At 40.5% G+C, this 17,856-nt stretch overlaps 1 protein-coding gene across 2 annotated transcripts in view; it reads right to left on the bottom strand.

Annotated features, from left to right (window-relative positions):
- RASGRP3 (RAS guanyl releasing protein 3) overlaps positions 1-17,856 on the bottom strand; it is a 68,007-nt gene that overhangs the window by 2,695 nt on the left and 47,456 nt on the right. For both annotated transcript variants that reach the window (XM_058668097.1, XM_058668096.1), the window contains 7 exons: positions 13,539-13,616; positions 13,174-13,290; positions 10,235-10,350; positions 8,091-8,238; positions 3,785-3,821; positions 988-1,113; positions 362-717 (listed from right to left, as the gene is read on the bottom strand). In XM_058668097.1, coding sequence (XP_058524080.1) covers positions 362-717; positions 988-1,113; positions 3,785-3,821; positions 8,091-8,238; positions 10,235-10,350; positions 13,174-13,290; positions 13,539-13,616 — 978 coding nt within the window. The remainder of the gene's footprint in view (positions 1-361; positions 718-987; positions 1,114-3,784; positions 3,822-8,090; positions 8,239-10,234; positions 10,351-13,173; positions 13,291-13,538; positions 13,617-17,856) is intronic.

Consider the following 17,856-nt stretch of genomic DNA (forward strand, 5'->3'; position numbering starts at 1 on the left):
TCCCACTGTCTCCTCTGAGTTTGGGACCTAGTTTCAGCTGGGAAAACTATATGGTACAGTGGCATGTAAGATACATGCAATACTCATGGGTTCCTGGAGCATCATTTCAGTATGAAGACAGGCCAACCTTAACTAGGACTTAGAACTTGATTCAGTACCATTTTCTCTATGATGAGACTAAGATACAATGAGAAGAAACCATCGTTCTGGGGTCAACAACAATACTAAAAGTGACATGTCTTGATTTACAAACATCCGACCTTTTTAAACTAATAGGCTGCCTCCCAGACCCACTATAGTTAGCTCATCTCAGCACCTTCATCCCCATTCATTTTATTTTGTCTTTTTATACAACACTGACCTCGCCATCCTGTCTGGTCTCTTCATCCTGGTCAAGTTCAAAGTCGGTACCCCGGTCGACAACATCCACACCAGCCTGTACCCTGGGCTTCTCATTTTCCCATTTGGCAAAACCTTTGTCCTTTGTGGCTTTGTCATGGAACTTGGATTTCATTTTGGGAAAGGTGTGGGACCCCGAATCTCCCCAGCCTGCCTCTGACCAAACAGGTTCAGTTTGGGTGGCCTGACTGGTAGTGGCCCGTTGCAGCCTCACAGAGATCTTGCGGGAAGAGCCTGTGACTAGTGTGATGGCTCTGCTGTCCTCTAGGTCTCGATGTCCAGTAGCAACACCAGGAAATTCAAATACATCATCTTGCACTGGAGGGGAAAAGAAGATGATTATTATTTGACATCCAGATATTTTGAGAGCAAGCCATCAATGTCCATGCAAACAGCAGGGTCTGACGTGCAAGGGGCTGGAGCAACAAAGCAGGAATCAAGTTAAATTACCTACAAGTGAGTTGCACATTAAGTCTGAAGGCAAACAGAAATAAGGGGGGAAGTCAAGGGTCTAGACACAGCACTCAGTGAGTACAGGTGTACTCACAGTAACACTGTGGAAGAAAACAATAAAACAGAGGACTTTACCTGGGGGTAGTGAAGGGCTTCCAGGCAGTGATCCATGACTACTTCCCAAGGAGGGTGCCCGGGCAAATCTTCTGCAGGCCAGAACAAGGAGGTCTTTGCACTGTTTGTGACAATTGGCTCCACAGTCTGAAAAATTCCAAATGAGGAGTGTGAAGCATGCGTATCTGTTGCTGGCTGAGTTGCCAAGATGGAAAGGGAGCTACCAACCCACCCCTCACCCACTTGCTTCCAAGTTGACTCTCAGAGGTCAGTTCAGAGCCACAGAATGCGTCTACGGTGCATAAAAGGACTGTGGCGCCTCTCTCACCTTCCCGAGGCTCCTCTAGTTCTCTTGTGTTTGCTCAGCTTATTCCTCTAGCTGAGTCATTGAAGTGCCTAGGGAGCAATATGAAAGGAAGGGCCTAGCTCCAGAGGTTAGATAGCTTTGCCCTAAACAAAGTGCAAATCACGTGGACCAGAATTCTTTCCTGGGCCAAGATGGAATTGCCACAAAGAGGCTCTGGATCCAGAATGAGGTGAGAAGCTGAGGCTTCTTTCCTGGGGCTGACAGCTGCCTTCACTAGCTTCCTGTGAAGTGTTCCCTCCACATAGTACTTCACTGGATTTTTTTATTGCTCGTCATTTCCAGAACATTTTTTCAGGACAATTAAGGGTATCTTATTTGCTTTACTTTATGTAGAAAACCAGGTAGGCATATTCTCAACGACATGTCCTATATTTGACTTAGGCTTTACAATGGCACTGCTGTGGCCAGGATGTGGTTTAGGTTTTGCCCGAAGTCCTGTGTGTTAAGTTTGGTTCCCAAAGTGATATACTGATAATACTAAGAGAGTGGCAATTTAATCCAGTTATGGTGTTTAGAAGAGTCTTTCCAGAGTGATTGAACTGGATTGGGCTATTAGGGTGGGGCCATTATTGAATCATTTTCATTTTCTAAGCAGTAGCACAAGCTGCATGCTGCCTCTTGTCTTGTGATTATCTATGTCAACTTGAGACTGCCAGCAAGAACATACTCACCAGATGCCCAGCTAATAGGGTCACCTGATCTTGGACAGCAAAGCCGCAAACCCATGAGCCAATATAAGCCTTCTCTATAAAGTTGGTTCCTTTTAGGTGTCTCATTAATATAAGCATACAGCAGAATCAGCAAAATTTCTGAGATGTTTTAGTTAAGGCAGTAGAAAATTACTCCTTAAGATAGAAAAATGTGGCCACATTGTAGTTATTTCGTACAATGAGGGTCCTACTCTTCAATTAGAATCATTAAACAGATGTGATCATTTTAAAGAGTATTTTCACTCAACCTCAAAGAGGACCCTTCTGATTATTTTCAACACTCATTTTTCCACAGATGATTTTGCTTCAAATAGTCTTAATGTCTTATTCAAGTTTAATTGGTCTTTTTCCACTCCATGTGCCATTAGGAAAAAATCCGTATATGTTCCAAGACGAAACAAGAGTTTAATTGATTTTCATCTCCATAAATTTATATGTTTATCTTTTAAAATATGGGGGAACAGAAACCAGGGCAAAACTAGTAACTCACTGCCTGGCAGGAAGATACTACTGTACTTTGGCTGTTTGATTGTAAAAATCCAAGTTAGAACAAGACAAGTGATAAATAAGCTCTAAGGGAAGGACCTCCTGAACGTGCAATGGGGTGGCTCCCTGGGAGCAGCAGGGAAGCTTTCTGTTCATACAAAAGAACTAAAACACTGAAAGATGGATAGAAAGAAAGATATTATGCATTCATCTAAAGGCATTCTGTGATGACTGTTTCCACTTCAAAGTCTTGTATTTTTCAAGAACATCACCAACTGCTTAAAAGAACCAATACACACCATCTACAACGTATCCAGCAACTTCTCAAACTAAACATCAATGATGTGAACAATCATACACACATATGCATATATATGAAGCAACACATTCTGAGACTTATACACATGCATATTGCATTCAACACAATTTATAAATTTCAGTTAAATGGGGGACATACAGGAATGAATTCATTGAAAGGGGCAAAGTAAGTTTCATATGTCTTATCATCATGTTTCATGATATTGGTAGAGAAAGGCCTAGCCATAAGAAATAGGATATCCCTATGTCTTCTAGAAATGAGTGTGGGTTTTGTTCCCCCCGAAGGGAAGTTTTTTTTGTTTTCAATTTTATTTGAGAGGCAGAAAGACAGACATACAAAAGACAGACAGAGACAGAAAGACAGGAGTCATATTCACTTTTTCACTTCCTGAATGCCTTCAATGGCTAAAAACGTGTATTACCATCTAGGACTCTCACATGGGTAGCAGGAGCCAAATTCACTTGAGCCATTGCCACTACATCTGAGGCACACACAGAAAGGTAAAGACTGGAGCTGACTCCAAAAAGATTCTTACATTCAGTATATTAGTCACACTTTGGAATTCCCATCTTAACTGGATGCTGATGATTCTTGAAAGGGATCTTAGAGAAAGGACTAAGTGAAAGTATGCTGGTAAGATTGGCTTGTTGCCCTTTCAAAGCAGGCTTTAAATTTTGAATTCTGGCTCTCCAAAACTTGAGTGACTTCCTCTGGAATATATTTACTCTTTATGGTCATTGCTGTAACAGACCTAAGTTCTCGATGTCAAGAGATTTTGTTATTGTATCTACAACCAGAGTCAATCTGTTTCAAACTAAAACAACAACAACAACAAATTATTTAAAAAGGAGTTTCTGGGTTTTTTAACCAGAAATTTGGGTTTCTACCTAAAATGTCTCAATTTTAAAACCAAAAGCAATACTAGTATATATTTACCTTTGCATTTGTATCCTTGCTTGATTATGCCCCAGAGCTGCAAGAAAAGACAAAGGACTGTCAGAGAATCTGAAATCTGGAAGGACAACAAGGCCCTCGAGAAGGAAGTTCTGGGAAGCTTCATGACTGGCCACGCACAAACAGGATGTCAACTGCTCTTCACACTTTTCCTGTTGGAGAGAAGAACCCAGAGCCAGCCCACTCCAGCTGTGGAGTTTTGCTTCCCTTTAATTTCTGAGAGCCAAATGGGAGCTGGAGTGGGAAACTACAGTTGTGTATTTGTTGGACTTTGTCATGATGCACTCTGAACAAGATATACAGGGGAGATGACCGCTCTGTGTTTGGAAGCCCCTTGCTCCCTCTCTTCTTGATGCTATAGGACATACAGCAATCTAGAAAATACCATTCACACTAAAGTGATTGGATTTTTAAACTGTTTTATGTATGAATTTATTTATTTGAAAAACAGTGAGATAAAGACAGAACAAGAAAGCTCCTATCCCACTCAAATACCTACTAGAGCCAGCACTATACCACCCCTGAGCTAGGAGCTGGAAACCTCATCCATATCTCCTACAAGCATAGCCAGAACACAACTATTTGAGCCAACACTATTTAGGGAGTGCAGGACTCAAAGCAGGCCAGAATAACACCATTCCACTTGCTAGTACGTATGCTGCTACTCCTTACCAGCAAAACAGGATGGAAGCCCCCTGAAATAAATATTTGCTGGTGGACAGTAGCTAATGTACAGCCACCACACTTGTTTCTCAGACATAATGGAAAAGGACACACAAATACCCCCAGACTAAGGGACCTCAGCAGCCTGGTCTTCCTTTCTGCCAGCCCCTCTGGTCCTGTTGTTTGGGCTTTTCTTTTTTGTACTAAAACTTCAGTTCTACTCTCACTTTCATGTCTGGTCCCATAAATCGTCATCAACACCAGGGTGCAACCCAGACTCATCTCACCAATTTTCTTATAACACTATTGCCTGTGAAGGTCTACATTAGCACAAACCTGGATCAGGAATCAACAGGGAATGAAACCCAAGCATTCTGGTATTGGACACTTTAAACAGATCTTCCCTACTAGACTAAATACCTATCACATGTTAGGATTTCAGCTGACTTACTGAGTACTACTTATACCTTCAAAGAATACAGAGAAGAAACTAATTCATTTATTATTTTCTTTTTCTTAAAAGATTTACTTTTATTGGAAAGGCACATCTACAGAGAGAAGGAGACAGAAAGCAAGTTCTTCCATCCATAGGTTCACTCCCCAAGTGGCCACAATGACTGTAGTGGAGCCCATCCAAAGCCAGGAGCCGGGAGATTATTCCAGGTCTCCTGTGTGAATGCAGGGGCCTAAGGCTTTGAGCTATCCTCCAATGCTTTCCCAGGCCACAATCAGGGAGCTGCATGGGCAGCTGCATCGGCAGTGGGGCACATGGGACACAAACCAGCACCCATATGGGATCCCGTGACTTGCAAGACAATGATTCAGCCACTGAACCATTGTGCTGGGCCCTATTCATCTATTCATTCTTCACAATTGCTCCATGTTTTGATCTCTGCCAGAAGTTAACAACTTCCACTTAGTGAGCCTGTGAAATAAAAATTAAAGGAGGCCATTGTTTTGGACCAACTTCCTGCAAGTCCCAGCAAATCAGACTGAAAATCAAAATGGAACCAATCCGTGTTACAGTTCACCAAGCTGAAGAAGCAGCAGAAGAAGCAACAGCAGCAGAAGCAGGGCAGGTGTTCTAAAGTGGATGGAGTGCAGCTGACAGTGTATTACAAGTAAACTGTGCTGAATGTGGGCATCATGGGTCTGTAAGAAAAACAAGGAGCTACCAATTGTGAAGTGACACTACAGCTTCAGGGAGACAAGCCCATAATCACCCTCTTTTTGACAAGGAGTTTCTGCCAGTGCAAACCTCAAAGATTCCTTGATCCTGAAAAATTATATGGTTCTTAGAACACATTATCAAGATGCCAATGCCTCCTGGGACATGTCAACATCCTGTATGATGGATAGGAGTGGGTATTTGACAACTAACTGGAAGCAAGGCCAACGTGCATAGGATGACTGAAGACCTATGGGAGAAAAGGGAAGTGGGTGATCAGGATAATCGTTTTTTTCCTCCCAGAATCTTACAGCTCTTGAGACAATCTAGTTTGCTCTTCCTTTCTGAAAGGCAAGTCAGGTCAGCTCATTAAGAAGGCACTTGAGACACACGCACATCCTCTAATGTAGAGTGTGGGTCTGAGTCGGATTTCTGCTAATGCACACCTAGGAGGTAGCAGGTGATAGATGACTCAAACAGGGCCTATCCCTGGCTTTTAAAGACATTTGGGGAGTGAACCAATGGAAGAAATATATCTTTCTATGTTTCTGCCACTCTGCCTTTCAAGTAGATGAAAATCAACACTTTTTCTTAAAAAAAAAAAAAAAAGAGGCTGGGGGAAGGCACTACACTGAGAGTCAGGAGGCCTGCAGATGACTCATGGTCCCGCTTTTAATGATCCATGTGACCCTAGGAAAGTCATTTTCTTTTCTCCAGACCTCAGTTTCCTCATCTGCAAAACAAAGAAGTCACCAACACTCTTACTTCTGTAATTCCAATTCTAAAATAAATGGATTACAAATCAAGTCATGTCTCTTTGTCTTCCTTACTCTGTGATCTGAACTTATTTCCAAAGCAAATAGTGCAGACACTGGAAGCAACCTGTTTCATTCTTCCACAATTCTGGTCAGTGGCACATCTCTGTAATTATATCTTCCTTTGAAAACCAATGGATATTTTTTGATATATGTGAGTAACACAAATCTTCTCAATAAAGTTGAATACGTTTTGAAAAATACAAAAGACTATAAAAATTAAAAACCAGTTAATTTCAATTAAACTACAAAGGTATCAAAGGGAACTAAGAAAAAAATACAATGAGCTGTGTGACACGCAACATGCCAAATATGATTTTGCTACCACAACAACATGATATGTATTTTTCCTTTTTAAGAAGATTTATTGATTTGTTTGTTTGTTTGTTTATTGGAAAGGCAGATATACGGAGAGGAGAAACAGAAAGAAAGATCTCCAATCTGCTGGTTCACTCCCCCAAGTGGCTGCAACAGTCAGAGCCAAGCCAACCCAAAGCCAGGAGCCATCAGCTTCTTCCAGGGCTCGCCACTGCTGGTACAGAGTGCCAAGGCTTTGGGCTGTCCTCTATCACCCTCCCAGGTCAAAAACAGGGAGATGGATGGGAAGTGGAGCATCCGGGACAAGAACTGTCGCCCATATGGGATCCCATACATAAAGTGCTATAGCCACCTGTGACTATCTTGAGGTAACAGCTTCCACTATTTCTCAGGTGGTTGTAGGTTTGAACACAAATTCCTGCCCATGTGTTCCCTAAAGAAAAGCTATCATCTAAGGGTGGCATATATGGATCACAGTGCTAAATAAAGCTACCACAACTGAGTTGTGGCATCAAGGGAAAGAGTCACATCACACTCATGTGCATGTGTGGTGACCCTCACCTGGAATGCCACATTTTCCAGTTGACTTAACTTGAACGTAGACTGAAATACGTTCAGGGCTAAAGGCTAACCTCAGTTCCTAGGGAATTATCAATATGAGGAATAAAGGATGCAGTCTTCATTTGTTGCTATGATGTAACTACAGCACAGAGGTCAATCAGAACACCTGTGTCTGGGTCCAGTCTCTGGTCATTTGAAGCTGTGTAATCCTAAGGAACTCGAGTCATCCTCTCTGTGGTCCTCTATATTCACTGGTAAAGTCAAGAACTTGTTGGAAGGATTAATGAAATGAATGTCTGGGGAAGTACTTTGTAACTGCCAAGTGCTAGGTGAATGTTATTTATTATTATAATCATCTACTCTCCAAATGACTTTTTTTCTTTTTTGAGTTAGGAATTATTGAGCCATGCAACAGCAGATTTCTAGTGACTAATACCATATGAAATGACCTCTGGGAGGAGCTAAGATAAATGTTCCCCTTAATTGCAATCACTTATGAATATTAGTGATGAATGTCACGCACGGCTCATAGGGTTGACAAACCACTTTGTTGTGTTAGAAACCCTCACCCATCAGCTCTATGTTTGCCAGTCTTGCATTCCTAAAGCATAGCAAATCTCACAGAGCTCACCTTAGTTTGCAGAAAACCATCATGACTTATTTCTAACCCAAAGGAGGCTCTAGTGAGTGTGTTATTTTCTAGCTTCTCTAAAGGCTGCCCAAGTAACAGCCCACCAAGGAAAATGATGGAAAGCAGACTTACAAATCCTGCACAGTGTTCGCAGAAGGTCGGCTTCAGATAGGTCATCTCCTGAAAATTATGGACAAATCCTGGTCCCATTTTACAGTGGAGCTGGGATTTAGCTCTTAGGAAATAAGCCATCATTTCATCTTTACTAATTAAACCATCTCTGTTAAGAGATCAAAAAAAAAGAAATCTTTGAATATCATGTTGCTAAGTAGTTGCCACACTTTAAACACCTACTCATCCCCGTACTTTTGTGCCCAAAAGGTCCAAAGCCAATGAGGAATGTTGATTTCTCTCTTATATCTAAAGGGAGACAAAGATTGTAAGATAAACCCCTCCCCCCCAAAAAAAAACCAAAACACAGTTCTTAGAAAGCTTTCTGTGGAAAACCAGATCCTTAATAGTGGCTTCCGGAAGTAGAAAATGTTTATGAAAGTGAATAAATATGTATGTTAACATACTTAAAATTTATATAATAAATGTATTTGATAAACATTTTTGCAATAGCATATACAAATAAAATTATAACAGTGAATTAGCCCATTACTCTTAGAAAATCACCACAAAAGCACCTTAGTGTGTTAAAAGTTTTGAGAAAATCATACAATGGACAATTATTTCATTAGATTTAACCCTTATGTTTGCCATATGTGACAAGTTAATACATTTTGCAGAACTACTAATTAATACCTGTTTTTGTGGAACCAAATGTGGAAAGCAATAACTTAGTAAAATTTTTTTCTGAGAGTTTCCAATATGAACCACTCAAATTTCAGAGTGGTTATCCAAGGAACAGTTTGAGATATTTACTAAAAATCTGACAAACTATATAAGTAATCTATGAATAGTTCAAATCTTCTTTCTTAGGAAAAAAAATTATAGGAATCTACAGATATTAACTGAGATGAAGATGGTGTGATAGAGACAGTTTTAACAGATGATCTCAATTCTTTTTAAAGATGTAGCAGAGAAAAGAAATGAAAACTTGAATGTAACTTTAAGTCCATGTTCTATTTGTAAGTAATTAATAACAAATGAAGAAATGAGCAGTTATGATTTTTGCTTTGTCAAAGAAGTTTATATTTCTAGTAGTATAATTTGTTTTTCCTTGGTGCATTTTATTATTTACATTTCATTTTTGAGAAATCCTCATACCAATGCATTAAATGACTTTAGTGTAACTTAATTTGGATATTTCACCAACACAAAATTCAGCATTTCATTTCAGATGACTTGGAAATTAGTAACCATGCACAATTAAAAAGTAATCAAGAGGCCAATGCCTAGCACAATGGGTGAAGGCAGCATCTGTGCCAGCTCAAATCCCAGCTGCTCCACTTATGATGCAGCTCCCTGCTAATGTGTCTGGAAAAACCATGGAAAATGGTTTAAGATGGCCACTGCACTCAAATGGGAGAGGGGAAAGAAGTTCCTGGCTATTGGCTTCAGACCTGCTCAGTATGGCCAAACGTGGCCATCTGGGGAGTGAGTCAGCAAATGTAACATATCTCTCTCTCTCTCTCTCTCTCTCTCTCTCTCTCTCTCTCTCTCTCTCTCTCACACACACACACACACACACACACACACATACACTCAGTAACTCTGTCTTTCAAAAAAAAAAAGTAAATCTTTTAAGAAAATTAATCAAAATGTTAATGCCAGGCTTCTCAGCAATTATTATTCTTTTTTTTAAGGAGGGATAGAATCTTTTTTAATTAAAAAAATTTTTTAAATGTATTTGAAAGGAAGAGGTTATTCACTGAAGATATATGTTATTCATTGCTACCTGCAGCTATCTTCAGCTTCCAAGACAACTGTGAACAGAACTTGGTCATGGTGATTTTTCAGATTGCTGTGGACTCCCAGGCAGTATCTAGCCATATTTCTCTTTTATCCTCTTTTGATGGAGGTTTCTTGACTTTGACAGCTAAACATTACAAGGAATCTAAGAAATATGGAGTTATACTAATTTGCAAATGGGCACTTGTGTTGAACACTAATCCATCCAACTGATTATGTTCACGGATGACAAGGGGAAAAAAAATCAGTGAAAAATAAGACTTGTCTAGGGTTGAAGTTGTTACAGGTTTCCATGCCCTCCTCTGATAATTTTCTGCCTTAGGAAGGCTGTGAAAAAGTGTAACAAAATTAAAACTTACTGATCTTTATCCAGCACACAGAAGGAATCCAAAAAGGGAAAATTGGCTGCTATACTTTCAAAGTCCTCTTGGGAGATGTACCCATCATGGTCATGGTCGTAGTTTCTAAATACAGACTGTAAACAAAAAACAAGTACATACTGAATGAGCATTTATGAATCAGGTTCTGAACTTGTTCTTGTGAAAGCAGTGAAAAGTAGCACATTATCGCTTCTGTGCAAAAGCTTAAAACCTAGTGGGTGGTAACAAAATCAAGAGACCTTTACAGTATAATAAGATCAATGTATGATGGGGGGCATAGGTTAAGATTAAGAAAGATTTGCTGGGAAAGCAAGAGATAATTGAGACTCTAAGTCAAGTGAGAGTTAGGCTTAGTGGATTTACAAATTCTAGTACCATGATAGGAAAAAATGAAGTCTCAGGATATCAAATTATCTCAGAATGAAAGTATACACTTAATTCAATTCCAATCAAACTCTCTTCCTCTCTCTCTCAAATTTAAGAAGATAAAATTTACTTCTGTCTACTGATTTATTCCTCCAGTGCTCATAACAGCTGGTACTGTGCCAGCCCAACACCAGAAATTCAGAAATTCAGTTTGGGTCTCTCGTGTGCGTGAGAGGAACCCAAGAACTTAGCCATTGCCTGCTACCTCCTTCGGTGCACGTGCATATGAAGCCGGAATGGAGGGTGAATCTGGGACTCAGAGGCTCTCCGGAATCCGATGTGGTATCACAGAGATGGCTTAACCACTGCAGTAAATGACTGCTCCTAAGTTAGGTTTCCAAAAATGTTTATAAGTTCTATCTGCAAGCAAATTTATATTAACTTGGATTCAAGCCATAATTAATCTTTACCCTTTCTAGTGTCCTTTGTAAAAAGATTTATTTATGTTTGTTGGAATGGCAGGTTCACAGATAGGAGAGATACAGAGAGAAAGAGCTTCCATCTGTTAGTTCTCACCCCTAAATGACCACAACAGCCAGAGCTGAGCAGATCCAAAGCCGGGAGCCAGGTGCCTTCCCCAAGTTTCCCATATGGGTGCAGGGTCCCAAGTTCCTAGGTCATCCTCCACTGCTTTTCCCAGTCATAAGCAGGGAGCTGGATGGGAAGCAGAGCAGCCAGGACCTGAACCAGTAGCCATATGGGATATCGATATTCGAAGGTGATAGATTAGCCAGTTCAGCTACTATGCCAGCCCTAACCTTTCTAAATAGTTTCTGTCTATTCTACCTACCAAGGTATTTAAATAAATGAAATAAAATATAACTAAAATGAGTGCTTAGCATCCATTGCTAGTATATTTTGTAGATTACAAAAATACAAAACATTATATTCTTTTGTAAGTTCCAAACTGCTTAAAAGTTAACTATTTTGAAGTACTTGTGATTTATAGTCTAACACCCTTATTTATATGTATATTTAAACTTTATATTTTATTGATATAGCATCTTGTAATTTTTTTCTAAAGATCTTTAAAATTTTTATTTGAAAGATAAAGTTACAGAGAGGAGAGACAGAATGTGAGATCTTCCAGCTGCTGCCTCACTCTCCAAATGGCCACAATAGTTGGAATTAAGCTGATCCGAAGCCAGGAACCAGAAGGGTCCTCCAGGTCTCCCACATGGGTGCAGGGGCCCAAGCTCATAAGCAGGAGCTAGTTGGGAAGTGGAGCAGCCAGGACACGAACCAGCAGCCCTATGGGATGCGGGTACAACTCATGAATGATTAGCCTTCTGTACCATGGGCTGGCCCCTTAATTACTTCTATTTATAGTCTAACATCCTGATTGATATTTTGTGGAACAGAATTTAGCATAAAAATCCACAATAAAGCCCAGTCTTCCTTCTGCTTTAACCAATGGTAGTGATTTTTCCAAACTGGGCCAGCCTTCCCCAGTGAAAAAAGAACTGGAGAGAAAGGAAGAAGAGGCAAAGTAAGATGGGGATTAGGGAAGAGACAGGCAGAAATACACTCAGATTCCCATCAGATCACAGGAAAAAGAGTGAGGAGGAAGTCACCCTGATTTCCAATTCCTGGTTTCTGACCTTATTGACGACCACTCAGTCCCTGTGGGCCCTGAGGCCTCTGGGTCCTTTTCCCACTGTCCCTGATCTGTTCTTAGCCAATCACCAAATGGTCTCGAGCGACTTTATCACCTTCTCAGCAGCCTCCCTCAGCAGACATCCTCTCCCATCCTCCCTTTCTTGTTTCCTTCCTGTGTGGAGACAGGAAGTCTCACAGTTGCCCAAATTATCCACAATGTAGAATGTTTTTTTTTTTCCTTAAAATTCTTTCATAGCATTAAAAAAAAAAAGTCCGTACTTTAGATGTCTAATCCTAATGCACCAGACAAGGTACTAATTCATGAAAGTAGCAGTCCTTTACGAGGGACCCCAGTTTCCAGTGCCTGTGATGTTTCGATTTCCCCAGGTGGGCACTTCCATTCTTCCTCACGGGACTTTGTTTCTACATTCAGAGCTTTTTAGGCTCTGAGTGGCAGCATGCTGCTATTTCACTAAACCAGCAATAGGGAGCTCGGGAAACCACAGCCCACAGGGCTTTTTCTTCCCCTTGAATAACCAACTTACCTGGTATTTCATTGTGATCCATGTGGACCTTTCATGAGTGATCCTAAAACCCAAACAGTCCCAAAAGCTAGTGGCAACAGTAGAAATGTCAAACATATAGGAAGAAGAATTGAAAATAGCTGAAAATATTAGGGCTCAGGACAGCAGACTGACAAGAAGGAGAAAGAGGGCCTTTCTGGAAGATTTCTCTTGATCCAGAGGCCAATGGCAGGTAAGTGTCAGCTAAATTGCTCTTAAAATAACATAGGGCTACTTTCATGAGCCATCAGATTCCTTGGGCAATCAGAATATTCTGGAAAGAGAAAGGGCTGTTCAGGTGTTCTCTGTTATTCTCCCTCAACTACTTACCTCAACTAATTTCCTTATGTGCTTGTTGATGATTGTGGGGTCTGGCTTTGGCATCACCCCTGATGCCCACTCCAGGGGTACCACAGGCTTGTTGGGTGTAGTCGGGGAGGTAGGCTGCTGATAGAACACATACATATTTTTCAACTTTAACTGGAATTTTGGGCAACTAGAACTAGAAACACTGAGAAGAGACAGGTTTTATATATTAATCAGATCACAGAAACTTACATATATGAAACTATGTCGTTATACAACAAGCATCTTTTGTTAATTCTATCGAATGGAGAATTCCACATGTTTTTACATAGTATTTTTTGTTTAGCAATAGCCTTAATTCCTTTGTTTTAGCAGAGCTGATTACCTACCGATTTTGAATTTCTAGGCTCCAGCATCAGTGAGAGTTTATAAATATCATCTTCTGTGTGATAGAGGTCCAGAGAGAGCTGAAGCAAAATTAAAAGGGATGAACAGTTACTGTGGATGATATTCTTTTCATTTACAGTGTTGAAACATCTTCCAAATTAAATGTTTAAGTTCAACACATAGTAATCTGAATCAATGCAGAACAATAAAAAAAAAGGGCATGCAAAGTTGATAAATGACATTTGCAAAAAGAAAATTTAATTCTGCTATGGATGTCAGTATCAAAAAATTTCTGACGTAATTTATCAGCAATGATAATTGATTGGTTCTTAGTGCTAAGACCTGAGCTAGAGATGGGGGAGACTTGATGCTCACAGATCAGAAACACAAAATACGATCACAGATATTGCCTTAAAGATCTCATGTAAAGACTGTGGTAACAAACAAGCAATTAACTAGAGCCCTGTTATTTTAGAGCAGTAAACTAAGTAAATTATAGTGGTACAAAATGACATAAAATAGCTTCCCCTGCTGTCAAGGGCCTGAAATTTTATTTGAATAAATAGGATCTGCTAGTTTGTGTAAATGCTTCAGTGTCTTGCAAGTTCGGTCCCCAGGGTGCCTCTGTGGGGAACTGGAGACTCTCTGAGAGATGAGCAGGAGGTCCTGAAGCCTTTGAGGGAGGTGGGACTAGAGAACCTTGTATGGTGACATAAACCCTTTCACATGCCTTCCTGTCATGGGTGCCACCATTTGCTGGCCAAATTCATGGGCCCTTCTGAATCTCACCCTTTGAACATCCAAAAGTGTAAACTAAAGAATAATTTTGTTGTCAGGATGGAAAGAAGGATAATATAAACTCAGAGCACAAACAGATCAATTCAACTCAGAGCACAAATTCCCATCAATCAAGGGTAGTACATACTAAGTAGGAAGTAAGATGCCGCATGCTAAATGCCACCAGAATCCTTCGGGGAGCTGGCAGAATAAAGCATAAGACTAGAGGTACTGGAGTTTGGCAGGCCTCGGTTCAAACACTGACAAGCTCTGTAACCTTGAGCAAGCTAATTCTTGCCTGACGTTCAGAATGCTCCATCTATAAAATGGGAATAAACATACAGTCCCTACTGATTTGGATTTTGATGGAAATCGAATGAAATAATGCGTATAAACAGCATCACACAAGATATGATATGTAGCCAAATCTTATGAAATGCTCTTCAGTGGTATGGGTGTTATTATTACAATTGTTAATGTTATGGTGATGATGATGATGAATAGAGGCCAATGGTGACTAAAAAGGTCAGGACAAATTTACAGAGCCTTTTGTGAGCTGAAGCTTACGACAAAGAGATTACTAAAATGTAAAAGCATAAATAAAATTTGTAAAGCCTTAAAATGCCTGTTCCCAATCATTCTAATTAGTTTCAAAGTTGAAGACAAGCCTAGACAAATCCCACCTAAGTCCTCAATGAGAAGACACCTGCTGAATCACAACATTTCATCAGCAACAAAGATAACCAGGTATTGAGTTTTTTCTTTGATTTTTTTCAGGCATGAAAAAAAAAATTCCCCCACCATATTTTGTCTGAAGACACAGTCTTAATGTGTAAAGATCTGGAGTGACAGGAAAGAAAAAGGAGGCAGAAGCAAGAGAAAATTCAGAGGAAAGGTATGTTCTTCATTCGCTATCTTTTCTGTTCCACCTCATTTAGAAAAAAAAATTGGAATACTAAAATTTAATATATTCATTCAACAAATATCCATCAATCAACAAATACTTTCATGTGGCAGGAGTCATCCAAGTCACTATTCTTGTAGCTACTAAACATCTTTTGAACTTTTTTTTAATATCTGACAGTTATAGAGTGGAGAAGAGACAGAAAAAAGATCTTGTATCCACTGGCTCATTCCCCAAGTATCTGCAATAACCAGGGCTGAACCAGGCTAAAGACAGGAGCTTCAGCAGGCTCTCCCATGTGTGTAGCCAAGCTCCAAGTAAATTACCCTCTGGTGCTTTTTCTGGACCTATAGCAGGGATCTGCTCAGAAGTGGAACAGCTGGAACACAAACTAGTGCCCATATGGGGTGCTGATATCAGAAGGCAGAAGTTTAACTTGCTATGCCACAACACCAGCAATAAAGCTTTTTCTTCCTAAACAAAATAAAATTGACTTGATTATAAAATTGCTAAAGCATCCTTTCAGATGCTGAAATGGACATTGTACCCACTTTCTCCTAAACAATAATCACTGGTACCTCCAGAGGCTCTGTGTCCACCTGTCACAAACAAAACCCTTTAAAGCCAGTTCATTATATAAAAGAATGAAGGTGTTAAGGATGTAACCCAAAACTAAGATGCTGGTCTCAGGACTGGCACAACAGTATATGGGATTAAGCCCCTGCTGCAGCATCAGCATCCCATGGGGGCACCAGTTCAAGTCCCAGCTGCTCTACTTACAATCCAGCTCTCTGTTAATGTGACTGAGACAAGTAGGAGAACATAGCCTAAGTACTTGGGCACCTGTATACACATGAGAGACCTGGATGAAGCTCTTTGCTCCTGGCCTGGCCCAGCCCCAACTGTAGTAGTTGCCATTTGGGGAATACAGCAGCAAATGAATGGTTCTCTCTCTCCCCCTCCTTCTTCTTTTTGTAACTCTGCCTTTCTAATAAAATAAACCTTTAAAAATGAAGGATGTTGGTCTCATATCAAGAAGTTGGGATTCTAGCTCCTGATTGTAGCTTTAAAGATCTGCATGAGCTGGGGAGCCAAATCACATTCAGACTATAGGGTAAGAGGAGCTTCAAAATTTCAAAATAATCCCAGATGAAAGAATTAGCGTAGGGCAAAACAAATCCTGAGTTTTCTATAAGGAACTTTATTTTTAAGCCTGGAATATAGTAGTAACAACAAAAATATACTTTCTACTCTTTCATCTCTTCAAGCATAAGGAAATTCAGGGGTTGGGCATTTGATGCAGCAGTGAAGACAATGCATGGATAAACCATGTTAGGCTGCCTGAATCCCAGCTGTTGATTTCAGCTTCCTGCTAATGCACACTCTGGGAGGCAGCACAGGATGGCTCAAGTAGTTGGGTTCCTGCCACCCACGAGACAGGTATGGATGGAGTTCCTGGCTCTTGGCTTCAGCCTGGCTCTGCCCTGCCTGTTGTGGGTATTTGGGGAGTAAATCTGTGGGTCCTCTCTACTCCACATCTCTTACATAAATAAAAAGAAATTTTAAGAAGTGGGATGTGCCAGACAGGTATATTGGTAGACATATTTTATTTCACAAAAAAAGGCTTTGTTTATGTCATTAGCTTGAGCACCTTACCTTTTTGGCTTGCCATGAGAAAAAGTTATGATGATAAATGGGATCTGGCATGGGATCTGTGCACCAATGGGCAACAGGAAGAGTGCTGGGGACTGAGAGAAGAGGATAGCCACTCCTCAGCTACAATAAACATTCTCAGCCTGACTCTAGACTGAAATTGCAGATCTGAAAGTGGAGTTTATATCGAATATTCCAATTTTTAAACAATGGTAATTAGCAATTAAAAACGCTTATGCTGGGGCAGCTGCCCACTGTTCTGTCCATTCTCCAGCAGACCCTTCTGCTGGGATCCAAGTCTCATAAAAACAACACCACATCTGTCTTTCCTCCCTGTATCCCCCATTCCCAGATGGCAGCCTTGCATTGTAAGGTTCTACTAATAAAGAGAAAAAAAATCAAATGACTTCTTCATGCTGAAGTCCTTGTTATCAGGAGGTAACCTGGACTTGGTAAACATGAGCTTTCCTTCTGACTCAGGCTCCACATCGTGTGGGGAATGGCACCAGCATTGGCTGGAACTGAAACGACAGCAGTACCAGAATACCAGCCAGAATGCCAAGTCAGCCACATGCTAAATTGGGGAGATGCTCTTGAATAAGACACAGAACAGCCTTGGTTATGGCCCTGTGTCAGATGGACAGATAACTGACCCACTAATGGAAATGACTGGATCTTCTCCAAAAGTCTGTTTTCAACTTCACTAATAGTACAGACCAGGGCAAGTAAGTAATCTTCTTGAGTCTTGGTCCCCTAATCTAGAAAATGGGAATCATTGCTATAGCTCCCTCTCAGCACTGTGGTGAAGATTAAATGAGCTGATATGTGCCTCGTGGGGTTTGTTTAGAAAGCCACAGGGGTGGAGTTTGGTATTCACTCAAATGCCACTCTGTCTACCTGTGAATATAAAGCTGCCCTTTTGGTCACCACTTCAATCTCTGCCAAACCATTATCCCACTCCTCTCTTGGATCTCCTCTTGGCATAG

The sequence above is a fragment of the Ochotona princeps genome, chromosome 8, assembly GCF_030435755.1.
Source record: "Ochotona princeps isolate mOchPri1 chromosome 8, mOchPri1.hap1, whole genome shotgun sequence".
In the NCBI taxonomy this organism is placed as follows: Eukaryota; Metazoa; Chordata; class Mammalia; order Lagomorpha; family Ochotonidae; genus Ochotona; species Ochotona princeps.